At 32.9% G+C, this 24,289-nt stretch overlaps 3 protein-coding genes across 5 annotated transcripts in view; all 3 read left to right on the top strand.

Moving 5' to 3' along the window:
• Positions 1–24,289, top strand: part of LOC127863027 (leucine-rich repeat-containing protein 40-like) — an 81,177-nt gene that overhangs the window by 7,246 nt on the left and 49,642 nt on the right. The gene's annotated exons all lie outside the window — the stretch shown is intronic.
• LOC127863038 (hippocalcin-like protein 1) overlaps positions 1–24,289 on the top strand; it is a 113,546-nt gene that overhangs the window by 70,485 nt on the left and 18,772 nt on the right. The window lies entirely within an intron of this gene.
• Positions 2,763–24,152, top strand: LOC127863037 (neurocalcin-delta B-like). Of its 3 annotated transcripts, none has more exons than XM_052402454.1 (2): positions 2,763–3,660; positions 23,460–24,152. In XM_052402454.1, exons 1-2 carry the CDS (start codon positions 3,253–3,255, stop codon positions 23,640–23,642), a joined length of 591 nt encoding a protein of 196 aa, XP_052258414.1. In that variant the 5' UTR covers positions 2,763–3,252; the 3' UTR covers positions 23,643–24,152. The 3 variants fall into 3 exon arrangements, with proteins under 3 accessions (XP_052258414.1, XP_052258413.1, XP_052258412.1); XM_052402453.1 differs by lacking the exon at positions 23,460–24,152 and adding an exon at positions 8,853–9,544 and having other exon boundaries at positions 2,776–3,660; XM_052402452.1 differs by lacking the exon at positions 2,763–3,660 and adding an exon at positions 20,424–21,148.

The following is a 24,289-nucleotide window of genomic DNA, read 5'->3' as shown; positions in this document are numbered from 1 at the left end:
GGAATTTTCATGTTTTTTTTTTCAAAATGCTTTAAGATACTGATCTTATTTTTGGTATGTTGTCTACCTGCATGACTTACAGATCATATTTAAGTTTCTTTCCTGTCCATTGATGTATGGCAAAGATATAACCTTGCACTTCAAAATTTACTGACAAAAAGCGGTGAAATGCTTTATATGTTCTTACGATTCTGATTGAGGATTATCAATAAACGAACATAGTCATATATTTATAAAATGTATGTCAGTTGTGTTATTTTGTTTTTTTGTATATAGTGTATACATTCTTTTTAAAACTGTGAACAAGTCCCTTTAACCTTGCACAGGTATTTTGCGAATTAAATGACGATCAATGTATTACCTGTTTACCTGTGTTTAAGCCCTGTTTATTATCTTCAATTATCACCATATTGGGTAAACACCGACCATGTTTTATTCATACAAACGTGAAAGATCTTTTCCTTGTTTGCCATCCTTGAAAACATTGATAGTTTTATAAAGATCGGATCATAATCGAATTTTTTATTTATCTCTTCACTTCCTCTTTCGACAATCAACCCTTCAATGATACTTGACATTCCATTTTTTTCTATGAACAGGTATATCACTTAAAAACTTATGCTTAAATAGTTATGTCTTTTCTATCTGGTTATCTGAATTAACAAAGTGAATATCTTATTAAGTTTGTTGTTACTAAAAAGGTGTTCGCACATTTAGTTTTTTAATTGGCACTTCAACAAAAGGTCCATATTCCACTCTCTTATTCCCGTTCTCAAATTTACGTCGAAGATTTTACGCACATGAAAACATTATATCAAATATTACAACATATGCGTTTACTTTATGATAGGTGTTAACGAGATATGTTCTCTGTTAAAAATCGTATTACATACTTACCTAAAGCATTAAAGGGGCCTGTCACATATTTTGGGATGTATTGAAGTTTGTCATTAAATGCTTTTTATTGATAAATATAAACATTGGATCTAAAAAGCTCCATTAAAAAAATAATAAAAAAAAAAAAAAAAAGTAACGCTCAACTGGGCTCGAACCACTGACACCTGGAGTAAAACATTATCGCTTAGACCACTCGGCCATCCGTGCTTATACGATCAGTGATGTGATGTATACTTTATATCAGTAATTCACGTAGTATCACAAAATATTATTACGACAAAAACAGAACTCTCTATATTATTCAAAAAACTGTCAACCCTCTATAAAGAAATAGCCGATTTCATTTAATAGAAGCTTCCATAATCGTGGGAATCATCATTGGAAAGCTTTACAAAGGATACATTGTAATAAACTAACGTTTTATCATCCGTCTAGATATAGGGGAACATCATGCGTGCTATTAATGGCACACGACTAAGCATTACAAAAATATATTTCGTTTGAATAATGCATATGCCACTAATGTCATTTTTAATGTTTGACATATTCAGGCTTGCTGATAAATTACCTTTGAGGAAGTTTTAACTTAAGCTCCGGTTTCGCAAACATAACATTCATGAATGCTGAAATACTAAAACGTCACTATTAAATGGTCTCCAAATTAAAATTTAGTATGCGTGCATAAATGATGCGAAGATGTAAATAACGTTCTATTCGAATAAACTGGCATTTCCCGTAACAACACTGAGTTACAATATGTTCTGTTGCCATGTTTTCCAAATAATTCATGTATTAAAACGTGTTCGGATGTGCTTTGTAAAGAATTAAAGAGCGCGGAAAATAGTTTTGTCAAATTAGAAGATGACCATGATACTAGTATAACACGATGTTGAAGAACTCTTAGATCTGGTCCCTCTATACTTAGATATACATTGTATTATACAAATTAAACTTATTCTCAGTGGATGTTTTTCAGGCATTGGGTCGTGGGATTAAACAGAACGGAAAAATAATACTTAATTTCAAACTGCGGGCACACAGGCTGTTAACGTTTAGAATGTCTCATCATTCGCTTCAGCTCCCACACAAATAGATCTAGCCGACTACATGCATAAAACGCACCATTTATCACGCATTGTAATGTTTGTACATGTATACATCTGTTTAAACTTTCATATTTTGTTAATTTTAATAATCTTATTTGCTTTTATAACGGGTACGAGTCTTTTTTGGAACATAACATTTGTATCTCATAAAAAATAAAATAAAATACATGTATCCTCTGTATTTGTAAAATTTGATGTTTATTTGAATACGATATTAGTTCTAATCTCATTACAATCAGTCCTCTTCAATTGAATAATACAACGAGATCAACAAGATATAATTAAGGTTTTGGTTGGCCCGTCTTTTAATGTGGTTATCTGTGAAACATTACTGGTTTTTAGTCCTTACTATTGCACATGAGGTTAAATGATGAAGTATTTGAACTGACTAAGGACAAAGTTTGTATATGTTTGCTTCCCGGTAGCATTCATTAAATACAGTCATAGTCGAAGCTCAATCACCTGTGAGCACAATTAATACTGTTTAGTACATGCAGTTCATATAATATTGATTGTCATTGTCGGTTATTGTTCGTGTGATGCAAACAATTTTTGAATTCGCGATATCAGATTTAAGAAAAATCAAGAATATATATAATGATAACACATTACAAAACATATATCAGTGTTGAATAATGACAATATATAACTGTTCTTTACAAAAAAATCTACGGAGCTTGTCGAGTAGAACGTAAAATGAAAACTTCAATATTATGTTTCAATATGAGCACGAACATTGGCTGTTACGTCTGAAGACAGGCTTGCATATAGTGAAACGGTTCACTAAATTATTAATGTAATGGCATTCCTAATTCGAACAGTTTCGAATAGTTTGTGTTATTTATTTAACTAGATACTGGGCGTATTCTTTTTCGAAACAAGTACAGTTCTGAAAACCGAAAGATTCACTTTGCCTAAGCGTTGATGTGTCTAAATAGGCGGGTGAGTCCTAGTGTGAACTCGCATATTATGTAGAATCTTAACAGAGGAAACGCCGACATTGTAGGAAAAGGAAGTAAAATAGTTATTACATCACATCGGTTAAACTTGACAGAGGAATACAATTAAATAGCAGGGGGTAAATACAACTGAATGGCTTCAGAGGATTGTGTTTGCGATATCAGTCTATCCGTTTAAAGAGGACTGCAGCGTTAGATGTCCGGACGCTTAACGCTTCTTTAGCATAAGGCTATTTGTGTTATTAAAAACACACTTTGTATATTGAATATATATTTTTAAGGTTCTAAATATGGGTAACGCAAGTACGCGACCAAAGGGAAAATACTTAAACGAAATCATTTCAAAATGTACGAACTTGGAAATTGACGACGCAATTCAAATCTTCAAGGATTTCCAGCGGCAATCAGGGGGCAAAGGCAAGCTAAGTGAAGACGATTTTGTTAAAGTCTACATTGAAGCTTTTCATGGAAAGAGCGAAATTTCCGCTCTTGCCAGACACATCTTCCATGCTTTCGATACAGACCATAATGGCTTCGTGGAGTTCGAGGAATTCGTTGTCGGGCTGAGCGTCACGGAAGCATGTCTTGTGGAAGCGGACCAAGAGATGAGGATAAAGAAAATGAAATGGGCCTTTGACGTTTACGATAAAGACAGGAGTAACACTATAGACCGCCATGAGATGCGTCTTATCGTACGGGTAACGACATTTTTTGTTTCTGTTATTTTTGTTAACACTTCAAAACGGCTTAAATAATAACATTTGTGACACATGTGAAAGTGATTCATTATGCTAAAAGTATGTTAATTTATTCTTATTATGCATTGCGGCTCATGGATTCCGCAACATAATAAAAAATATAGATTATGTAAAAAAAATTGCTTTGCTTGTAGTCTTTGTGTAATTATTATCTTAAAATCAATACACGGCCGGTCGAACTGCCTTCATAACGACAAAAACAAAACAAAAAACGTGATTATGTGTTCGCTGTTAGTAAGAAATATTACGAGTTTTACCAAATACCCCCGTTGGTAATCGCGTGTATAAAGGTACCGTCTCCTGTTGTACAAAATATATTACCTGTATTTACTAACTCTAACGAGTGCTTTGTCCATAGTTTGGTACATATACAAGAATATGTGTATATTTTTATCTGCCACAATGACGAACCATATACTAATTGTATTACTATATGCCCAGTGATCATTTAATTAAGCACACATTTGTCATTCAATGAAAAAAAATGAATAATATGATTTTTTTTTAATAAAATGCAAATTAAATTCAAACATTGTTTATTACACGAAATTACAAATTTAATTTATACGTAGATCTCGAAGCATTGTGTGTTTGCAACATGTATGTGTATATAAAATAAAGTACCATACTATTGGACCTTACACTTCAAGAGAGACAAAACTAAAAAAAAATCTGAATTGATTATAAAAAAACTTACTATACACTAAACACTTCCATTTACAAAATATGCAGCTGTAATTTATCGCCATTAGATTTTACAATAGATAGCACGAAATTTACACATATACTTTCCACATGAACTTGCTAATTTAATTATAAATGAACACATACCTATGTGTTTACTTTCTTTCGATATTTCTTTTTAATGATTGTGTTACTAGCACATATCAGGTGTCCTCATGATTCGTGGCTATTTTTTTTTAATTTTGTTGTAAATAATAATCGTGAATGCTTTAAAATGATAAGATAATATCACTGAAGATTAACAGTACTATTTAATCATTCAAATAACGTTAATATCTTAGAACGAAATCTATAAAACCTATCGTAAGTTACTGCATCATATGAGCTGTGAATCGACATGTAGGTAAATGCACAAATATATGCAAACATATGCATAGAACCTCACCATGCACAGTATGACACATGTATATCTTTAAAGTAAACGCATACCGAGACATCGCTTTTTTACAAATTAACATACACAACGGCACGCTCACTGTAAAGGATGATATAAATGTAAAATTGTGCTTTAACTATTTTACATTAAAACTCTACATTCCGAAGACTGTATTTAATCAAAGCCTGAAGGCACTGAAGTTGTTCGCTATTGCTTAATTTAAGACGCAACTCATTTTTCAAAATTAATCACAAGTTTGAAATGAACACACGCCATTCAAATTTATAAAGAGTGTGTCATAACGCACGGGTCGAGATTTGTGTGCACTTTGTACCATCCTATTCATTTTATAGAGATAAAATAACAAAAACATGGCTCGTTTTGGAAGTTCTGAAAGCATAGAAAGTATGATGAAAATGGAAATGAGAACTGAATATAAAGACAATTTGCAATCACCATCATATTAAATGAATATTGTTGGAATATCGAATAAATATCTTACTAAGAATATAATTTCATGATAAAAATTCCCTTTACAAAACTTTTGATTTTTGACACCATATACAAATTCAAAATATACAATTAGATAATTGATGAAAATAAATAAAACATAAATCTGCGAGCAATACTTTTTACTCGCGAATTAGGTAGTCATAAAGACAGCCCTGTTGATCCGTACTTTGTTGTTTATGCATATACTTGTTACACTAGCAGTTCACACGGTGTCAATAACTCTGACCTAAACATAGGTATAGAGCACTAATGCGCGTTTTCGGCATAGCTGTTTTACCCAGCTTTTCACCTTAAATGACTTTTACATAACGCCAGCAGACACGCGTGAATATTTTCAAATATTTCATATGCTGATTCGAGATAAAACCTCTGAATTTTGACTACATCACAGTGGCTGTGCTCAGCGCAAATGATGTAGCACTGTTCAGTGTAAGGAATTCCGGTCTACTCTCTGTATGTTCAAACGACACAAATTGTGGCCCAGTTACAATTACGCATTAAAACCCATCTCGCAGAATTTCAGGGTCAGTACTCGTTCACTAAATCGTCCGGGGAATATATAATTGACTATCGCTAAACACAGTTTTGTTTTCAAGATGAGAAAACAAACATTACCTGAAAAGTATAGTGTCACGATAAGAGAAAAATCGTTTAATTATCCAACCACAATGTTTGCCGTACTCGGTCAGCACGTCTGGAAATCGTTCCTGAACGCCTTGATAGGCTGTCCTTATTTACAAGTTTGCTATTATGAATTCAATTTTGTATCGAAAAGCATTGTTCGAAAATGTGCTATTTACAATTCGCAATGAGATTTTTAATGACCCTCGTCATGCGAAAATGGGTCTGTTTCCATATGCGCCCATCATATATATAGCCTATTCAGCCTGCGCATCTCTCAGTCTGGTCAGGTGATACATAATGAGACCATGACACATTGAGTGATTTTATAGCGAACAGCATCGCCTCTGACCAGACTGTGCAAATGCACGTGTAAGGTTTAAGATACGCTGGCCGAAACGCATAAGACCCATTTTCGCATGACGCGGCTATGAAAGTGGGATTTAAATGTGTCGAAAGAAAACTGCGTTTAAATCAAATATTAAGATACGATATATTTCGAAAGTGAAGAAATATACTCATAATAAGGCATGTGAGGACACATATGATGTGCACTCCCGTAGTATAATTTTTATCTACTTACACTAATTTGTGGTTTGACAATGATGACACACATTTCATGCGGTGAATATGCGACTTACAAGTGAAAAACAAAACCAAACAATAGTTAAACTTTTTTTTCAGTTTATTTATTTAGAAACGTAAATTGCAAACTTTATTTCAAATTCAGCATTTACGCCGACTACCTTTTTAAAAGATATTTCTTGTTATATTTAGTTGTTTTTAAATATTCGGTTTTATCGATTTTAAAGCATTTTTGAGGTTGTCTATAGTATACCTGTAGTAATTGGTGAACTCATGTTCAACGTTTTATAAATTGAGAACTGTGAATATAAACAAGCTTAACCTTCTACTATTGCGTTGTTAGCACCCGTAAATACAAAAGATCGCCGCTATTTGTTGAGAACAAAAGAACGTTTCTCAGAAATAGCAAATTTAACCCCGCTTTAGAAGCATGAACGAGATTACGAAACAGATAATTCTTGTTATAATTAATTGTTTTTTTTTATATTCGGTTTAAGCGATTATGAAGCATTTTTGTTGTTGTCTGTCGTATCTCTGAAGTTATTGTTGAACTTATGTTCAACGTTTTATTAATTGAGAATATAAACAAGCGTAACCTTATACAATTGCGTTGTTTTCCGGAATCTATTAATAGCCTCAGATCATGAATGACCTGTACTACGTCATTAAGACGCAGCAGATAGTGGACTATTTTAATCATTCATAAATAATTTCTTCCGCGACACGTATACAAACATTGTTTATTGATTCTTTTCTATATAAGCTCCGTTCAAAAATATTCCATTTAACACGATATTCAAATAATGTTTCCATTTGTGAATCGATATAATTGGAGTACTCAAACTTCTTGCATAAATTATACAACTCTTTCTCGCGCGGATACGGCAGGTGTGGCGGGTAGTAGGCTTTCCGTAGATAAGCCGAACTGACTTGAAATTTTCAGTAACAACATTAGCTGTTCGCTACGCGAAAAACTAAAAATGCATATGTTTCGTTTTGTGAAAAATGGCTAGTTACAACACGACCAAACATCTGATTTGCTAGCTCACATGGCAACACGAATTTTGACAGGTAAATGTTGCCATATTCTTGAGAATGCTACATTTCAACTTCCGTTTTCGGTAGATCTAGCATCGAACATTTTTGTTAAACAACAGGTAGGATCGTTTCGTCGACTTCGATTATATGTTGAACATAAACTGTTGGTATCATGATTACAAAGTATTAAAGGATTTTGAAAATTCGACAAGCAGTTATTTAAAAATAAGCGTTCAGTTTTAAATTCTTCTTGGAACAATTAACAACGCTTCGGGGCTTTGATGCGGTATTTCCAGATGTTAAATAACCACGTATCGAACCTTATTTCCTGTAAACAATCATGATGCAAACATATTCAAACATAATTGAACAAATATTTTTTTTGTATTAAATTGAAAACTTTATTTACCATGCTGCCAGGTAAAAGACTTATATCAAATGATCATGTTCACAAATTGTTTAAATTATTAATTAACTTCCCCTCCCAAAAAAAACAAAAAAAACATACATTCTTAAGTGAAATAAAACGTAACATTCATGCAGGCTGAATAACCTGGACTAAGTTTTATTCCAAATAAAGCTTCATTAAATAATCGGCGATTAAAATAGAAAAACAAGAACATATATTTGCGTTTGTAACACTTATAATATAATTTGGAACGAATGACTAGTAGTAACAGGAAAGAACGATGCAGGTGCTAATTTATTTTATACGACGTTAACATTCTAAATGGCACAGCGGTATCGCGTGAGATTTGCTTATTAAGGAATCGGATTTGAATCCTCGCGAAAAGCAAAATTTATCTATCAATTTTTTCTTGATGTTATGATTATTTTATATTATTCTAAACATAAACGTTTTGTAAGTTTATTATTTTAATGACCCTTTTGAAATACATACCGGTATGAGTTTGAGAACTAGTTCCGTCGTCGTGACTTAGTGGATATATAATCACCGTAACGTAGTGGATATGGTGTCCGCCTAGATACCGTAGGTCACGATTTCAATCCCCACTCTGGGAGTGTTTCTTCGATCTGAACCAAAGGACATCATATGCGGGTTCTATCCAAGAAATGAACTCGAGACCGTTTCAAAAAGGCCGTCGGCTTTAAATTTAATTGAGCTGAAATGACTAGGTTGAAAATATGTTCTGGTAACGCCAATGAGGTGTTTGGCAACTATAATTATTTTCTGTGTCTATCAATATCTGTAGTGCAATATGGTATTAATACCGCCTTCCGCTTGACTTTTAAGGCCGTTGCAGACGTGGTAACAGTTGAATTGTTTCTCGGTGAAGAGACACCAGACGAGTTTGCCGATCGTCTCTTCGAAGAAGCAGACGAAAACAAGGACGGCAAGATAACTTTCGAAGAGTTCCAAAAAGCTGCCGAACACAACGACACGCTAGTGAACATGTTACTTCCCGCACCAGTATGAGTTGAGACTACCATTTGAAACTTTGACCGTTTGGAGAGAGCAATGCTAAGAATATTTTAGCAAAATAAATGTGACATAATCTCACATATTAGCATTTGGACCGGGAATAAACGAACGTACGTTTCCTCATGTTTTCACCATTATAAATCTAAAGATCAATTTATTAACGAAAACAAAATGGAAAATGAATGTGTTTGTATCGCATGCTAACCATTTTGACAAAACTCAGATTTCTTAGACTGAAAACCTTGTCAGAGCGATGTACTAGTATTTTATTATTTTCTTTTCCCTATTATCCATGACAATCACGCAATATGGAAATGTTTTGATTTCATAGATATGTATGGGTGACATGTGATGTTCAGGCTTGTTAGCCGACAATCCTGTAAAAAAGACCTCCATGTGTTTTTGCATTGACCGTTCCAATGCGATAACATCAGATGTGTTCATTTTCGGTGTTTATTTGTGTGGTGTAAGTGTTCCATTTCAAATAAAACTTCAAATGTGTTCCTGGACTTTATAAATAATTACTGACCAAGATAATTAACAGCATTTTAGTGAAATTATACCCCATTTTGTACTAAGCAGGTTCATGTAAGATGAAATTTATATTAGTTCGGATGCAATACGTAAACATCTCTGTTACTACAACAGATTTGCAATTGAAAACACTGACATATGCAATACGTAAATATCTCTGTTACTACAAACGATTTTCAATTAAAAACACTGCCATATGCAATACGTTATTATCTCTGCTACTACAACAAATTTGCAATTGTAATAACTGCCATATGCAATACGTAAAAATATCTCTGCTACTACACCAGATTTGCAATTGAAAACACTGCACATGTCTTTTGGCTCATTACGTTGAACTGCCAATCATAGAAATTATTCGCCTTTTTTGTGTCTACGTAACTTCAAGTTTACGTTTGCGTGCAACAACTTGAAGTTTCTCTATATATCGCATATATTAAAATAAAAGCGTTGAATGTACTGAAGTTGTTCACTTGCGTATAAACAGAGACACTGTACTTTGGTGTAAACACAACTTCGGTCTTCAAACTCGAAGTGCGTTAGCTGTTTGGTCAATGCCAAAGTGCGTTTAAGTAGTATATTGAAACAAAACGTACGTTGGGTGTGTCTAGCAATCCTCATTTTGTCAGTTCAGTCATGATTATCATAGTCGTCGTCATCATTATAATCGTCTCTGTCATAATTCGACATAATTATCATCATCATCAAAGTCTATATCATCTTTATGATTATCATTATCACTAAATTCACCATCATCATATAATAATGTCTCCATCATACTCATTATCGTCATTCACAACAGCAATTTTCTCATCACTAGATAATCAATATTTAATAATCGACCAAGATCCCTTCATTTTATATGAAAATATCAAGAATAATCATGTCTGGTATCTGAATTATTGCTCCTGATGACGATGAAGATGATGGCTGTGATTAGGATAAGGATAACAACAAAAATGGTGATGTTGAAAAGATGGATTATTTACCACTGCGACCCGCTCATACAACTTACAACAAACACCGACCACAGTACACGTGTTCAATTCCAAAATCTGGTTGAAAGAAAAGTGCTTCCCTACAGTGATGGGATATGTACATATATGTTGCGTTGACACAAGTGAGGTTAAACAAGACATCATTATTTTTTGCAAAAGTAGCTAAAACGTATACAAATTAAACTCTAAACTGGTGAGGGGTTCGTTTGAGCTATTGCTTTTAAATACAATCTGTGCAATGTTATGCAATACATTCTTTACGTTCATTCATGAATAATTGTTAAATCATGCACTTGCGGTTTAACAGTTATAATTTTAGTACACTGTTAACATGTTTTAATACAAACAATCGTTTATATATCTTAACATTTCAATTAAATGAATCGCCTCGATGGCATCTAAATGTTCACCTAAGTCACGCGTAACTAAATTTATCTGACCTCAATAGTGTTGCGTAAGTCCGAATTCGTTAACACTATTGTATGTGTACAACGAACATTGACTGTCTACATGTAATAAAAAAATGCAATCGCTTTAATGTATTAATTTAAAAACACATGTCTCAGCATGAATATTGAAGAGGTATTGCCTGTGTTTATCTTACGTAAACAGCGCATTGACCGACTTAACGTCAAGGACTAAATCATTTAGTGAGAGGACGACCTCAGCATTGTACGATACTAATTTATGTTATTGTTACTTAAAAGTTAAGTATGCGCGCTAATCAATAAAATGATTATATTAAAACTGTTTTAAACCTTTTATAGCGTAATCTACTTCGTCTTCAAAACGATTCATGCGTTTGAAATATAATATTATTTCAAAACGGTATTGTTTTTTCCACGTATAAGAAACTTTTAATCACAAATTTTGTACGGTAAAATCTTTTGATGATTTTCTCAAGGTTTGACCACGTTACCTTGACGTTTTGTATCTCACTGTTTTGCAGTCATTCATCCATGATATAAAGTTTTTGTTTCCGCTGAATGTTTTCTTAGATTAAGACAAACGAATAATAAGAATTAAAGACTTCTTAACATTTAAATCAAACTCAACATGTAAAACTAGATAATCTCTACTCACTTCAATTGAAACTCCTATCTTTGCGCGAATAAGGGTTTAGTGTGAAACATTTGTATCTCATATAGAAATGCTAACCCCATAAAAAAAATGAATGGTCAATCCAATGCTAGGGACATTACTGGTTCGCAAGCGTCAATGAAGGGAAGGTACAAATATAACTTATATACAACCCTTGCTTTCAAAGTTTATCAAATTCAACTAAATTGATAAAAAAATGAAAATTGTGTTCTTGGCATTGTCATTCTTGTTCCAGTTTAAAAATGTTCAGCATAAAATTTACATATCTATATAACTACAACATATATTCAACTTCAAATACATCTCCGTGGTCTTTATATCTGATGACTGATACAAAATTTATTTATATTATCAATGCGGATGTCGATCGCTTTATATTTTTTATAACCAAAATGTTGCTTATTAAAAGAATTTTGTTGCATTTATCATTGGAACCGATTATGTTATTTATGGTAATACTCTATTTATATGTACGAAAACCCAATTGCTATCTGAACAAGGATCAGTCATGCACATACAAATAAACCACGGTTAAATAAAAGCTTAAAGCAGATACGTATATTTGAACGACTGAAAAAAGTCCAAATTACTGGCATGTATATCAATGATAAAATAAAATGTGCAGAAGTAACAGAATATTGTGATGAATGCAAAAACAAGTGGGCGTTATATTCGTTAATTTAAAATAATATTATGTAAATACATACATATTAAATGTACATTACCTTATCATTTTATCTTTTTATAATACCCATTTGTTTATTATATTCTGCTGCTATCTCTTATAATTGTTAATAAATAAATCGATAAGTAGATAAGAAGATAAATAGAGAAATGGATAAATAGATAAATAGATAAATAGATAAATAGATAAATAGATAAATAGATAAATAGATTGATATATCGATAGATAGAAAGATAAATAGATAAATACATGAATACATGAATCCATGAATACATCCATACATGCATACATAAATACATGAATACATAAATACATCCATACATGATTACATGCACACATGCATACATTAATACATTAATACATTAACACATTAATACACGAATACACGAATATACGAATACATTAATACATTAATGCATTACTACATTACTACATAACTACATTACTACATTAATACATTAATACATTAATACATTTATACATTAATACATCAATACATTAATACATTAATACATTAATATATTAATACATTAATACATTAATTCATCAATACATCAATACATTAAAACATTGATATATAAATTCATAATACATTAATACATTAAACAATGGTGAAAACCAAACAAGGAAGTATTGATAAGGTCAGAGATTGCTTTTGTTTCTTCCCGAGAACATTCCTTATCTGTTTGTCTAATGCCGTTGATTTTTCCTCGTTATTGTTGTTATTTTGAAAGGAAAGGTGCCTAACAGTTCCATTCCCCGAAATTCCTAACCTGGCTATGGTTAAAATGTTTTCTATTCATACAGACTTTCAAAGAGCACCATGCCATAACAGGAAAGATTTGCAAATACGACGTTGTTGAAGTTTTAAAGTAAGAAGTCCATAGTAAAACTGACAAAACGATTCTTGCTGAGAACATATTCCAAGCGTTTCATACGGAAAGAATCGGTGATGATGACTTCGAACAGTTTTTGTTTGACTGAGTATCGCTGATGCAAGTATCAGCAGTGAAGAACCGGAGGGGGGGACTGAGATGACTGCGATGGGTAGTCAAAGTCTACGAGTGTATTGTGACTGACGCAGATGTAAGCACTGCGATGAGTGTTCAACGTGTATGACAGAGACACAGCGACTCCATAGAAAGGCAAGATATGCTAGTAATTACTCGTATATGTGGTATTATTAGGTACACCGTTAGTAACTGACAGTGTATGGGATATATACCCTCAGTAAGTTCATACATTACAAGAGCGAAGCTCGAGTATGGTATTAAATTACTGAGAGTTTATATCCCATACACCGTCAGTTACTAATGGTGTAACAATTATATCTCAACCGACTACTCGAGCAGTATGCAAATTACTCGGGGTGAATGGAAAATAGTCCATGGGCACGTGACCGCTCTAAGGTCATTTTTGTAGGAGGTGAGATATAATGTTTTAACTATACAATAATTCCCCCTTTATTTCTTTAAAGGGATCTTTTCACGCTTTGGTAAATTGACAAAATTGAAAAAAGTTGTTTCAGATTCGCAAATTTTCGTTTTAGTTATGATATTTGTGAGGAAACAGTAATACTGAACATTTACCATGGTCTAATAGAGCCATTATATGCATCTTTTGACGATTTTAAAACCTAAAAATTATAAAGCGTTGCAACGCGAAACGATTGAATAATTTGGAGAGTTCTGTTTTTGTCGTTAAATTTTGTGAAACTACGAAGATTGCTTATATAAGGTATAAAATACGTTCAGCATGTGTACTCGGCGGAATAACTCAGTAGGCTAAAGCGTTTTTACTTCAGGACTCTGGCAGGACTCCAGGGGTCACTGGTTCGAAACCTGGTCCGGGCAATGTTCTTTTCCTTTTTTTAATTTTGTTCTTGATTTTTTACTGGAGCTTTTACGATCCAATGTTTACATTTATCGATATAAAGCATTTAATGAATAAGTTAAAAAATGCCAAAATCTGTGAATAGGCCCCTTTAAGTTTCGGTTTGATCATATACGGTTTAAATTTAAATACAAATTAAAATACCCATACAGTGAATTATGTTTATAAAATCCATTTATATCAATCGTTTCCGTTTTCATTTAAAACAAAATTTCGAAAAATATTCATTACATTTGTTTCCACGAAAAGACCTGACACACCTTTCTTATTCACGTTCGCAAAATAATCGGAAATGCGTTATGCAAATAAATGCCACGAAGGTCAATATGTGTGTTTAATTTTTGACAGCTAAGTACAAAAATCTTGCTGATATAATGGAAACGGGTCGTCTGATCAGTCATATAAGTTACCAGCTTGAAGCATTTAATAACAAGGTGTCAACTGCTTGTAAAGATATGTCAAATAGCATTTTATTGAAATTGCCTTAATGTTGAATTTCGCTATTTCAATGCCTGACAAGTCATAAACTGTAATAAGATAACGTGATACAATAAATTTAGAAATTGGAGACAATACAGTGTGGGTTTCTGTATCTACACAACTTCAGCATCACAAAACATGTAATTCATTTAAATGATAAAAAAATAACATGTTCCATTTTTCTTTTCTTTTTATGACTCAAGGGGACGTTGAGAAAAAATAAGCGACTTATAGAGGGCGAATGCTCATGTTTCAGTTTCTCAAACGTTATTTTCTTGAAAGTTGCAACACTTTTTAATCCCTGTCTACTGAGGATAATTAAACGAATGATGAAATAACATTTCTTTTAAATAGGAAACGTATGTTAATTCCGCTCAACCTCATTACGAGTGTCAATGATACATACACAATAAAAAATATGCTCGAATGTACCAAGTACCAGTATAATTTACGGTACATTTGGTACGTAGTGTACTTTATTGATTTATGTCATTTTAGTAAGGTCATTGACGCTATTGCATGAATGGAAAGACTGTGGTTTTTTATCACCAAATCGACAGTATAATTCCAATTTAATTGATTTTAGACTTTGGTCGGAAAGATGTTTTAAACGATTTCTTCATATTTTTCAAAGTTAGTGGACCTTAACTTTAAGCTTACTTTCAAATTATCTTCATATTGAAATTAAGTATATTTTATAACTTTTTGGCCGTAGCTACAAGATGTATGTGTTTTAAAATTAAAGCATATGTCTATAGTTAAGTTAAAACTTTTGTTCGAAGTTTGTAGCAAAATGCTTACTGCGCAAGTCTTTATTTTATAAGCTACTTCACATGCATTACGATTTATAAATTAGTAATCTTATCAGTGGATGCATGTTACGGAAACGAGTGTTTGTAAATTGTTAGTGTTCAGTGTACTCGCAAAGTAAATACATCTGACAAGATTATCGTTGGAAAATGGGAAAAGACAAACATGGTTTCATTTGTATGTTAGTCAATCTGTGTATAATCAGATTCATATGCATATATTGTTTTATTATGTTTGTCGTGTTGTATAGTTAACTGAAACAGCATGGAACTTAAATGGTCATTGCAAGGTAAATATATTTATATTAATTAAATTAAGTTTAATGCATCAATTACCATTTAATGTGCGTGTTTATATTGTCTCCACAACTGCCTCTGATGCGATTAAATGTTTCTCCCTAAACCAGGTATTCACGGAACGTTTTGCCCTTTATTTGCATAAACTGCGCGTTAAAATGCCCTTTTTGAAAGTAATGCGCCATGCCCCTTTGCCATCCTGGGAAAAACACTAGAGCCGCTACATGTAATATATTTGGCATGTAAAATTGTATAATGTTGCTCTCCAAACTTCTTCTCAAATTATGCATTCGGCGAAAATAGGACATCGCCTTATATAAACTTATATATAGCTCTAAAAGTTTGTAATTAGTACTCGGAAATCACAAATTATAAAGATTTAGTAATGGGCATGTAATGCGGTCCTCAACAACAATTGTTCAAATCATGACTGGCTCACATGCTATATATACAGAAAAGATAATAGTTTATTTGTAAAAAAGGGCCAAACAACCTAATACAGCATATAACAAAACAAACAAATACTAAATCCTCGCTGATAAAATTTAATCCTATGACCTTTAGATCTCAGGAAGGAAGACAACTCTTTATGTACAGTTTAAATATATTTATGATGCTTACATCCCTTTACCTGGTTCCGATGCTTTACTACAGTTTTGTGAAAACAGTTCGAGCCATCCTATAATTCGACCCTCGCAAAATTGAGCCATCCGACATAAATTTATATGAATATATAGCAATAAAAAATCTGTGCTTCGAGGAGAGTTCGAGCCAACCGAAAATTCGAGTCAACCGAGTTCGAGCCATCGGGTTTCGACTGTAATTAATGTATTAAAACGTGTTCGGTGTGCTAGTAACTATGCTGTAAAGAATTAAAGACCGCGGAAAATAGTTTGTCAAATTAGAAGATGAATTAACACGATGTTGAAAATATCTTTGAGATCATATCACTCTTTGCTTGGATATACATTGTATTATACGAATTTAAATTGTTCTTAGTGGATGTTTTAAAGGCATTGGGTCGTGGGATTAACCAGAGCGGCAAAATAATACTTAATTTCTAACTAAGGGCACACAGGTTGTTGACGTTCAGAATGTCCCATCATTCACTTCAGCTTCCCACGCAAATACATCTAGCCGAGTGCATATATAAAACGCACCATTTATCATGCACATTAATGTATCTACATGTATATATCTGTTTAAACTTTCATATTATAATTATTTTAATAATGCAATTCGCTTTTATAACGGGTACGAGTCTCTTCTGTAAGATAAAATTGGAATGTTTGATAATTGCTGTTCTGATACTTATCCTGATTGATCAGCAATCGCGAGCTCATGTAATAGCTATCGGGTAAGCACGTAATTAACATCGCTTGGCGTATAATAGCTTTCGCGTGTCCACGTCATGGCTTTCGCGTGCGCAACAAAAAGCGGGAACTCTAGAAACAAAAGCTAACTCGTTACCATAACCAAACGTGGTATAACACAAGTGATGATGTAGGTAAAACCTCATATATCAGCAATACACGTTTATGGTAAATTGTAGACGAAAAGCGGTGAAATGCTAAGCATTTTTTACGATTTTGATTGAGGATTATCAATAAACGAACATAGTCATATATTTATAAAAATGTTTGTCAGTTGTGTTATTTTGTTTGTTTGAATATAGTGTATACATTCTTTTTAAAACTGTGAACAAGTCCCTTTAACCTTGCACAGGTATTTTGCGAATTAAATGACGATCAATGTATTTCCTGTTTACCTGTGTTTAAGACCTGTTAATTATCGTCGATTATCATCATATCGGGGAAACACCGACTATGTTTATGCATACAAATATGCTTCACGGTGACAGACATTTTCCTTGTTTGCCGACCTTGAAAACATTGGCAGTTTTATTAGTCTTCCTATTTCGACAATCAACCCTTTAATGATACTTGATATTCCATTTGTTCTATGAACAAGTGTATCGATAATCATTTTAACAGTTGTGGTTAAAGAGTTATGTCTAATCTATCTCGTTATCTGAATCAACAAGGTGAATATCGTTTGAAGTTTACACGAAAACATGCCAGAAAGGTCTTAAATTGTTAGCTCTTACATCGGAACTGTCTAATACCATCATGCGGACATCGTTTAATTGTTTTTTTTTTTAAGTTGTTTATTTTATAATTGGCACTTCAACAAAAAGTCAAGATACACATCTCTTATTCACGTTCTCAAATTAACCTCAAAGATTTTAGGCACAATAAAACATTATATCAAATATTACAATATATGCGTTTACTTTATGAAAGGTTTCAACGACATATGTACTCTTTCAAAATCCGTATTACATACTTACCTTAAGCATTAAATAAATGGCAAACTGTCAACCGTCTATAAAAAAAATATCCGATTACATTTAAAAGAAGCTTCCACAATCGTGGGTATCGTCATTGGAAAGCTTTACAAAGGATACATTGTATTGAAATAACGTTTTATCATCCGTCTAGATATTGGGGAACATCATGCGTGCTATTAATGCAAACCAATTAGCATCACAAAAATACGTTTTATTTTAATAATGCATTATGTTACTAATGTCTTGTTAAATGTTTGTTATATTCAGACTAACTGAAACATTTGCTTTGAGTAATTTGTTACTTATGCTCCGGTTTTGCAAACATTACATTCATGAATGCTGCAATACTAAAATGTCATGATTAAATCGACTCCAAACTGAAATTTAGTATGCGTGAACAAGTGATTCGAATATGTGAATGAAGTTCTATTCGAATAAACTGGCATTTCCCGCAATAACATTGATTTACAATTTGTGATATTCCCATGTTTTCAAATAATAAATGTATTACAACGTGTACGTATGTGCTACTAATTATGTTGTAAAGAACTAAAGAGCGCGGAAAATAGTTTTTCAAACTAGAAGCAAAAAAATGCATCATGATATAACACGATGTTGAAGACATCTTTTCGATCATGTCACTCTTTGCTAAGATATACATTGTATAAAAACAATTCAATATGTGCTAAGTGGATGTTTTTCAGGCATTGGGTACTGGGATTAACCAGAACGGCAAAATAATACTTAATTTCTAACTTAGGGCACACATCCTGTTAACATTCAGAATGTCTCATCATTCGCTTCAGCTTCCCACACAAATAAATCTAACAAAGTGCATGTATAAATCGCACCATTTATCATGCATTTTAATGTTGCTACATATATACATTGTTTTAAACTTACATATTTGTTAATTGTTAAAGATCCAATTTGCTTTTATAACGCACACGAGTCTTTTTTAGGAACGTAACATTTGTATTCTAAAAAAAGAACGTATCCTCTTTATTTGTAAAATGTGATATTTATTTGTATACGATATTAGTTCTAATCTCATTATGATTAGTCCTCTTCAATTGAATAATGCAAAGAGTTCAACAAGACATAATTAAGGTTTTGGTTTCTTTTAATGTGGTTATCTGTAAAACACAATTAGTTTTTAGTCGTAAGAATACGAAAGCGGATACCAACCTTTACTCTAATCGATATCTTCCTTTTTTTCAAGCATGTTTTATATTTTAATGAACACCTATACTTAAATAAATGACAAATACCAGAACAATTAGTTTTTAGTCGTAAGAATACGAAAGCGGATACCAACCTTTACTCTAATCGATATCTTCCTTTTTTTCAAGCATGTTTTATATTTTAAAAAACACCTATACTTAAATAAATGACAAATACCAGAACCTGTAGGGGATATTTGTAATTGATACCCCTTGATTGTACGATTGCACTTGCGGTTAAATCACATGATGAAGTATTTGAACTGACTAAGGACAAAGTTTGTATATTTTTGCTTACGGTAACATTCATTGAATACAATCGAAGCTCAATCACCTGTAAGCACAATTAATACTGTTTAGTTACATTAATATAATATTGATTGTCCTTGTCGGTTATTATTCATGCGATGCATATACTTTTGGAATTCGCGATATCAGATTTTAAGAAAAATCAAGAATATAGAATGATGACATATAACAAAACATATATCAGTGTTGTATATTGACAATATATAAATGTTCTTCACAAAAAAATACTGCGGAGCTTATCGAGTAGAACGTACAGAAAATTACAACTTAAACCCATTAATGCCTAGCGTCTAGAAAAAAGGCATTGGCAAACGGCGTAGACCCTGATGAGACGCCGCATCATGCGGCGTCTCATCAGGGTCTGCGCTGTTTGCTTAAAGGAATTGCTGTAAGAAATATTCTCAATATGGAAATAAATAAACTAGACATCCCTAATTTTGGAAATAAATTGATCCAATTTAGAAGGATGTGAGAGTCCACTAGGCATAAATGGGTTAATATTATGGTTCAAACATTAGCACGAACATTGCCTGTAACGTCTGAAGGCAGGCTTGCATATAGTGAAACGGTTCACTAAATTATTTATGTAAAGGCATTCCTAATTCTAACAGTTTCGAATAGTTTGTGATATTTATTTAACTAGATACTGGACGTTTTATTTTTCGAAACAAATACAGGTCTGGAAACCGAAATATAAACTTTGCCTCGCTTTGATGTGTCTGAATGGGCGGGTGAGGCCTATTGTGAACATGCCTATTATGTAGAATCTTAACAGAGGAAACGCCGATATTTTAGGATCAGGAGGTAAAAGAGTTATTACATCATATCCTTGAAACTTGACAGAGGAATACAGTTAAATAGCAGTGGGTTTTTACAACTGAATGGCTAAAGAGGATTGTGTTTGCGATATCAGTCTATCCGTCAAAAGAGGACTGCAGTGTTAGATGTTCGGACGCTGAACGCTTGTGTTATTGAAATACACACTTTGTATATTGATTATTTTTGTTTAAGGTTTTAAATATGGGTAATGCCAGTACGCGACCAAAGGGAAAATACTTAAACGAAATCATTTCAAAATGTACGAACTTGGAAATCGACGACGCCATTCAAATATTCAAGGATTTCCAGCGGCAATCAGGGGGGAAAGGCAAGCTAAGTGAAGACGATTTTGTTAAAGTCTACATTGAAGCTTTTCATGGAAAGAGCGAAATTTCTGCTCTTGCCAGAAACATCTTCCATGCGTTCGATACCAACCATAATGGCTTTTTGGAGTTCGAGGAATTCGTTACCGGACTGAGCGTCACGGAAGCATGTCTTGTGGAAGCGGACCAAGAGATGAGAATAAAGAAGATGAAATGGGCCTTTGACGTTTATGACAAGGACAGGAGTAACACTATAGATCGCCATGAAATGCGTCTCATCGTACGGGTAACGAAATTTTTATGTTTCTGTAATTTTTTTAATTCTGTAACGGCTTAAATAATGGCATTTTCTGCACCTGTGAAGTTGATACATTTTTCTTAAATTATGTTAATTTATTGTAATTATGCCTTTCGGCTCATGGATGCCGCAACACAATATAAAATATAGATTATGTAAAATAGTATTGTGCTTGTAGTCTTCGTGTCATTAATATCTTTAAACAGATACACGGCCGGTCGAACTGCCTTCATTACGACAAAAAAACAACGTGATTATGTGTTCGCTGTGAATAAGAAATATTACGAGTTTAAAACCAAATACCCCCGTTGGTAATCGTGTGTATAAAGTTATCGTCTCCTGTTGTACAATATATATTACCGGCATTTATTAACTTTAACGAGTGCTTTGTCCATAGTTTGGTACATATACATGTATATGTGTATATTTTTATCTGCCATAATGACGAACCATACACTAATTGTCGTCGCTGTCGTTCTCAAACCTCGTAGCTACAAAATGCCAACTTTTCAGGAGAGAGAAAAAACCTTCTCATTTTTTTATAACGATGTTGTATAAATTGAAATTCTGTAAAAAATACCAAACAAATGAAGCTGCAAAATACGGTATAAGCCGTAGACGCGTAAGTCATACTGATAAGTCATACTGACAGTCAGACATGGTAGCTACGATATTTTGTCACCACAGTTTTGTCATTTTTATGAGGTACGACAATTCGTCCTGATAGGAAACCTCGTAGTTGCAAATAAAAAAATATATAAAAACGTTTTTGTAAATTTGTCAAAACGAAACGACGTACCTATATGTGAAATGGCGTCGCTACGACTTTTCGCCAGGAAAAAAGCCAACAATCATTCTACAACATTTCGTCACGTGGCTTTTTCAAGGGCTCTGATTGGCGTAGAGCTACGAGATATAGCACAAAACACGCGCCAGACTTCATATATTCGGAAAAGACGATAAAAATATTTTGAAAATTTTGGAGCTACGAGGTTTGAGAACGACAGCGACGTTGTATTACTATATGCCCAGTGAACATTTAATAAAGCACACATTTGTAATTCGATGAAAAAAAATGAAAAATATGATTTTTTTAAATAAAATGCTAATTAAATTCAAATATTGTTTGTTACACGAAATTACAAATTTAATTAATACGTTGATCTCGAAGCATTGTGTGTTTGCAAAATGTATGTGTATATAAAATAAATTACCATACTATTGGACCTTACACTTGTAGAGAGACAAAACTAAAATGTTCCTGAATTGTATATAAGAAAAACTTACACTAAGCACTTCCATCTATAAAATATGCAGCTGTAATTTATCGCCATTAGATTTTACAATAGATAGCACGAAATTTACACATATACTTTCTACATTAACTTGCTAATTTAATTATAAATGAACACATACTTATGTGTTTCCTTTGATCTTTCTTTTTAATGATTTTGTTACTAGCACATATCAGGTGTCCACATGATTCGTGGTAATTTTTTTTATTCTGCTGTAAAAATAATCGTGAATGCTTTAAAATGATAATATCAATGAAGATTAACAGTACTATTTAATCATTGAAATAACGTTAATATCTTAGAACGAAATCTATATAAAAAAACTATCGTAAGTTATTGCATCATATGAGATGTGACTCGACATGTAGGTAAGTGCACAAATATATGCAAACATATACATAGAACCTCACCATGCACAGTATGACACATGTATAACTTTAAAGTAAACACATACCGAGACATCGCTAATTTTACAAATTAACATACACAACGGCACGCTCTCTGTTAAGTATGATATAAATGTAAAAGTGTGCTTTAAAAGTATCACAATGCTTAAACTATTTTACATTAAAACTCTACATTCCGAAGACTGTATTTAAAAAATGCATATGTTGCCATATTCTTGAGAATGCTGCATTTCAACTTCCGTTTTCGGTAGATCTAGCATCGAGAATTTTTGTTAATCAATAGATAGGGTCGTTTCGTCGACTTCGTTGATATGTTGAACATAAACAGTTGGAATCAAGATTAAAAAGTATTAAAGGATTTTGAAAATTCGAGAAGCAGTTATTCAAAAATAAGCTTTCGATTTTCGATTTAATATAATATTGGAACCATTAACAACGATTTGGGGCTTTAATGCACGTATCGAACTTTTTTCTGTAAAAAATCAAAATGCGAACATATTCAAACAGAATTTGACAAATTTAATTTATTTTTGTATAGAATTGAGAACTATATTTATTAATTATGGTATTAATACCGCCTTCCGCTTGACTTTTAAGGCCGTTGCAGACGTGGTAACAGTCGAATTGTTTCTCGGTGAAGAGACACCAGACGAGTTTGCTGATCGTCTCTTCGAAGAAGCAGACGAAAACAGAGACGGCAAGATAACGTTCGAGGAGTTCCAAAAAGCTGCCGAACACAACGACACGCTTGTGAACATGTTACTTCCCGCACCAGTATGAGTGGAGACTACCATTTAACATGTTGACCGTATGGAAGAGAACAATGCCCCAAGCTCATTTAGCAAAATAAATGTGACATAATCTCACATATTAGCACTTGAACCGGAAATTAAACGACCGTACACTTCCTCATGTTTTCACCATTTTAAATCTAAAGATTGGTTAATTATCGAAAACAAAATGGAAAATGAATGTGTTTGTATCGCATGCTTACCATTTTGACAAACATTTACTAGACTGAAAGTCTTGTTAAAGCGATGTACTAGTATCTTATTATTTTATTTTCCCTATTACCCATGACAATCACGCAATATGGAAATGTTTTGATTTCATTGATGCTATGTGTATGGGTGACATGTGATGCTCAGCGTGTTGGCCGACACTCCTGTAAACAAAGGCCTCCATGTGTTTTTGCATTGACCGTTCCAATGCGATAACATCAGATGTCTTCATTTTCGGTGTTTATTTGTGTGGTGTAAGTGTTCCATTTCAAATAAACCTTCAAATGTGTTCCTGGACTTTATAAGTAATTACTGACCAAGATAAATAGCATTTTAGTAGAATTATACCCCATTTTGTACCAAGCAAGTTCATGTAAGTTGAAATTTAGATTAAAGTTCGGATGCAATACGTTAATATCTATGTTA

The sequence above is a fragment of the Dreissena polymorpha genome, chromosome 16 (assembly GCF_020536995.1).
Source record: "Dreissena polymorpha isolate Duluth1 chromosome 16, UMN_Dpol_1.0, whole genome shotgun sequence".
Classification (NCBI taxonomy): Eukaryota; Metazoa; Mollusca; class Bivalvia; order Myida; family Dreissenidae; genus Dreissena; species Dreissena polymorpha.
This window is presented reverse-complemented; position numbering and strand designations above follow the sequence as displayed.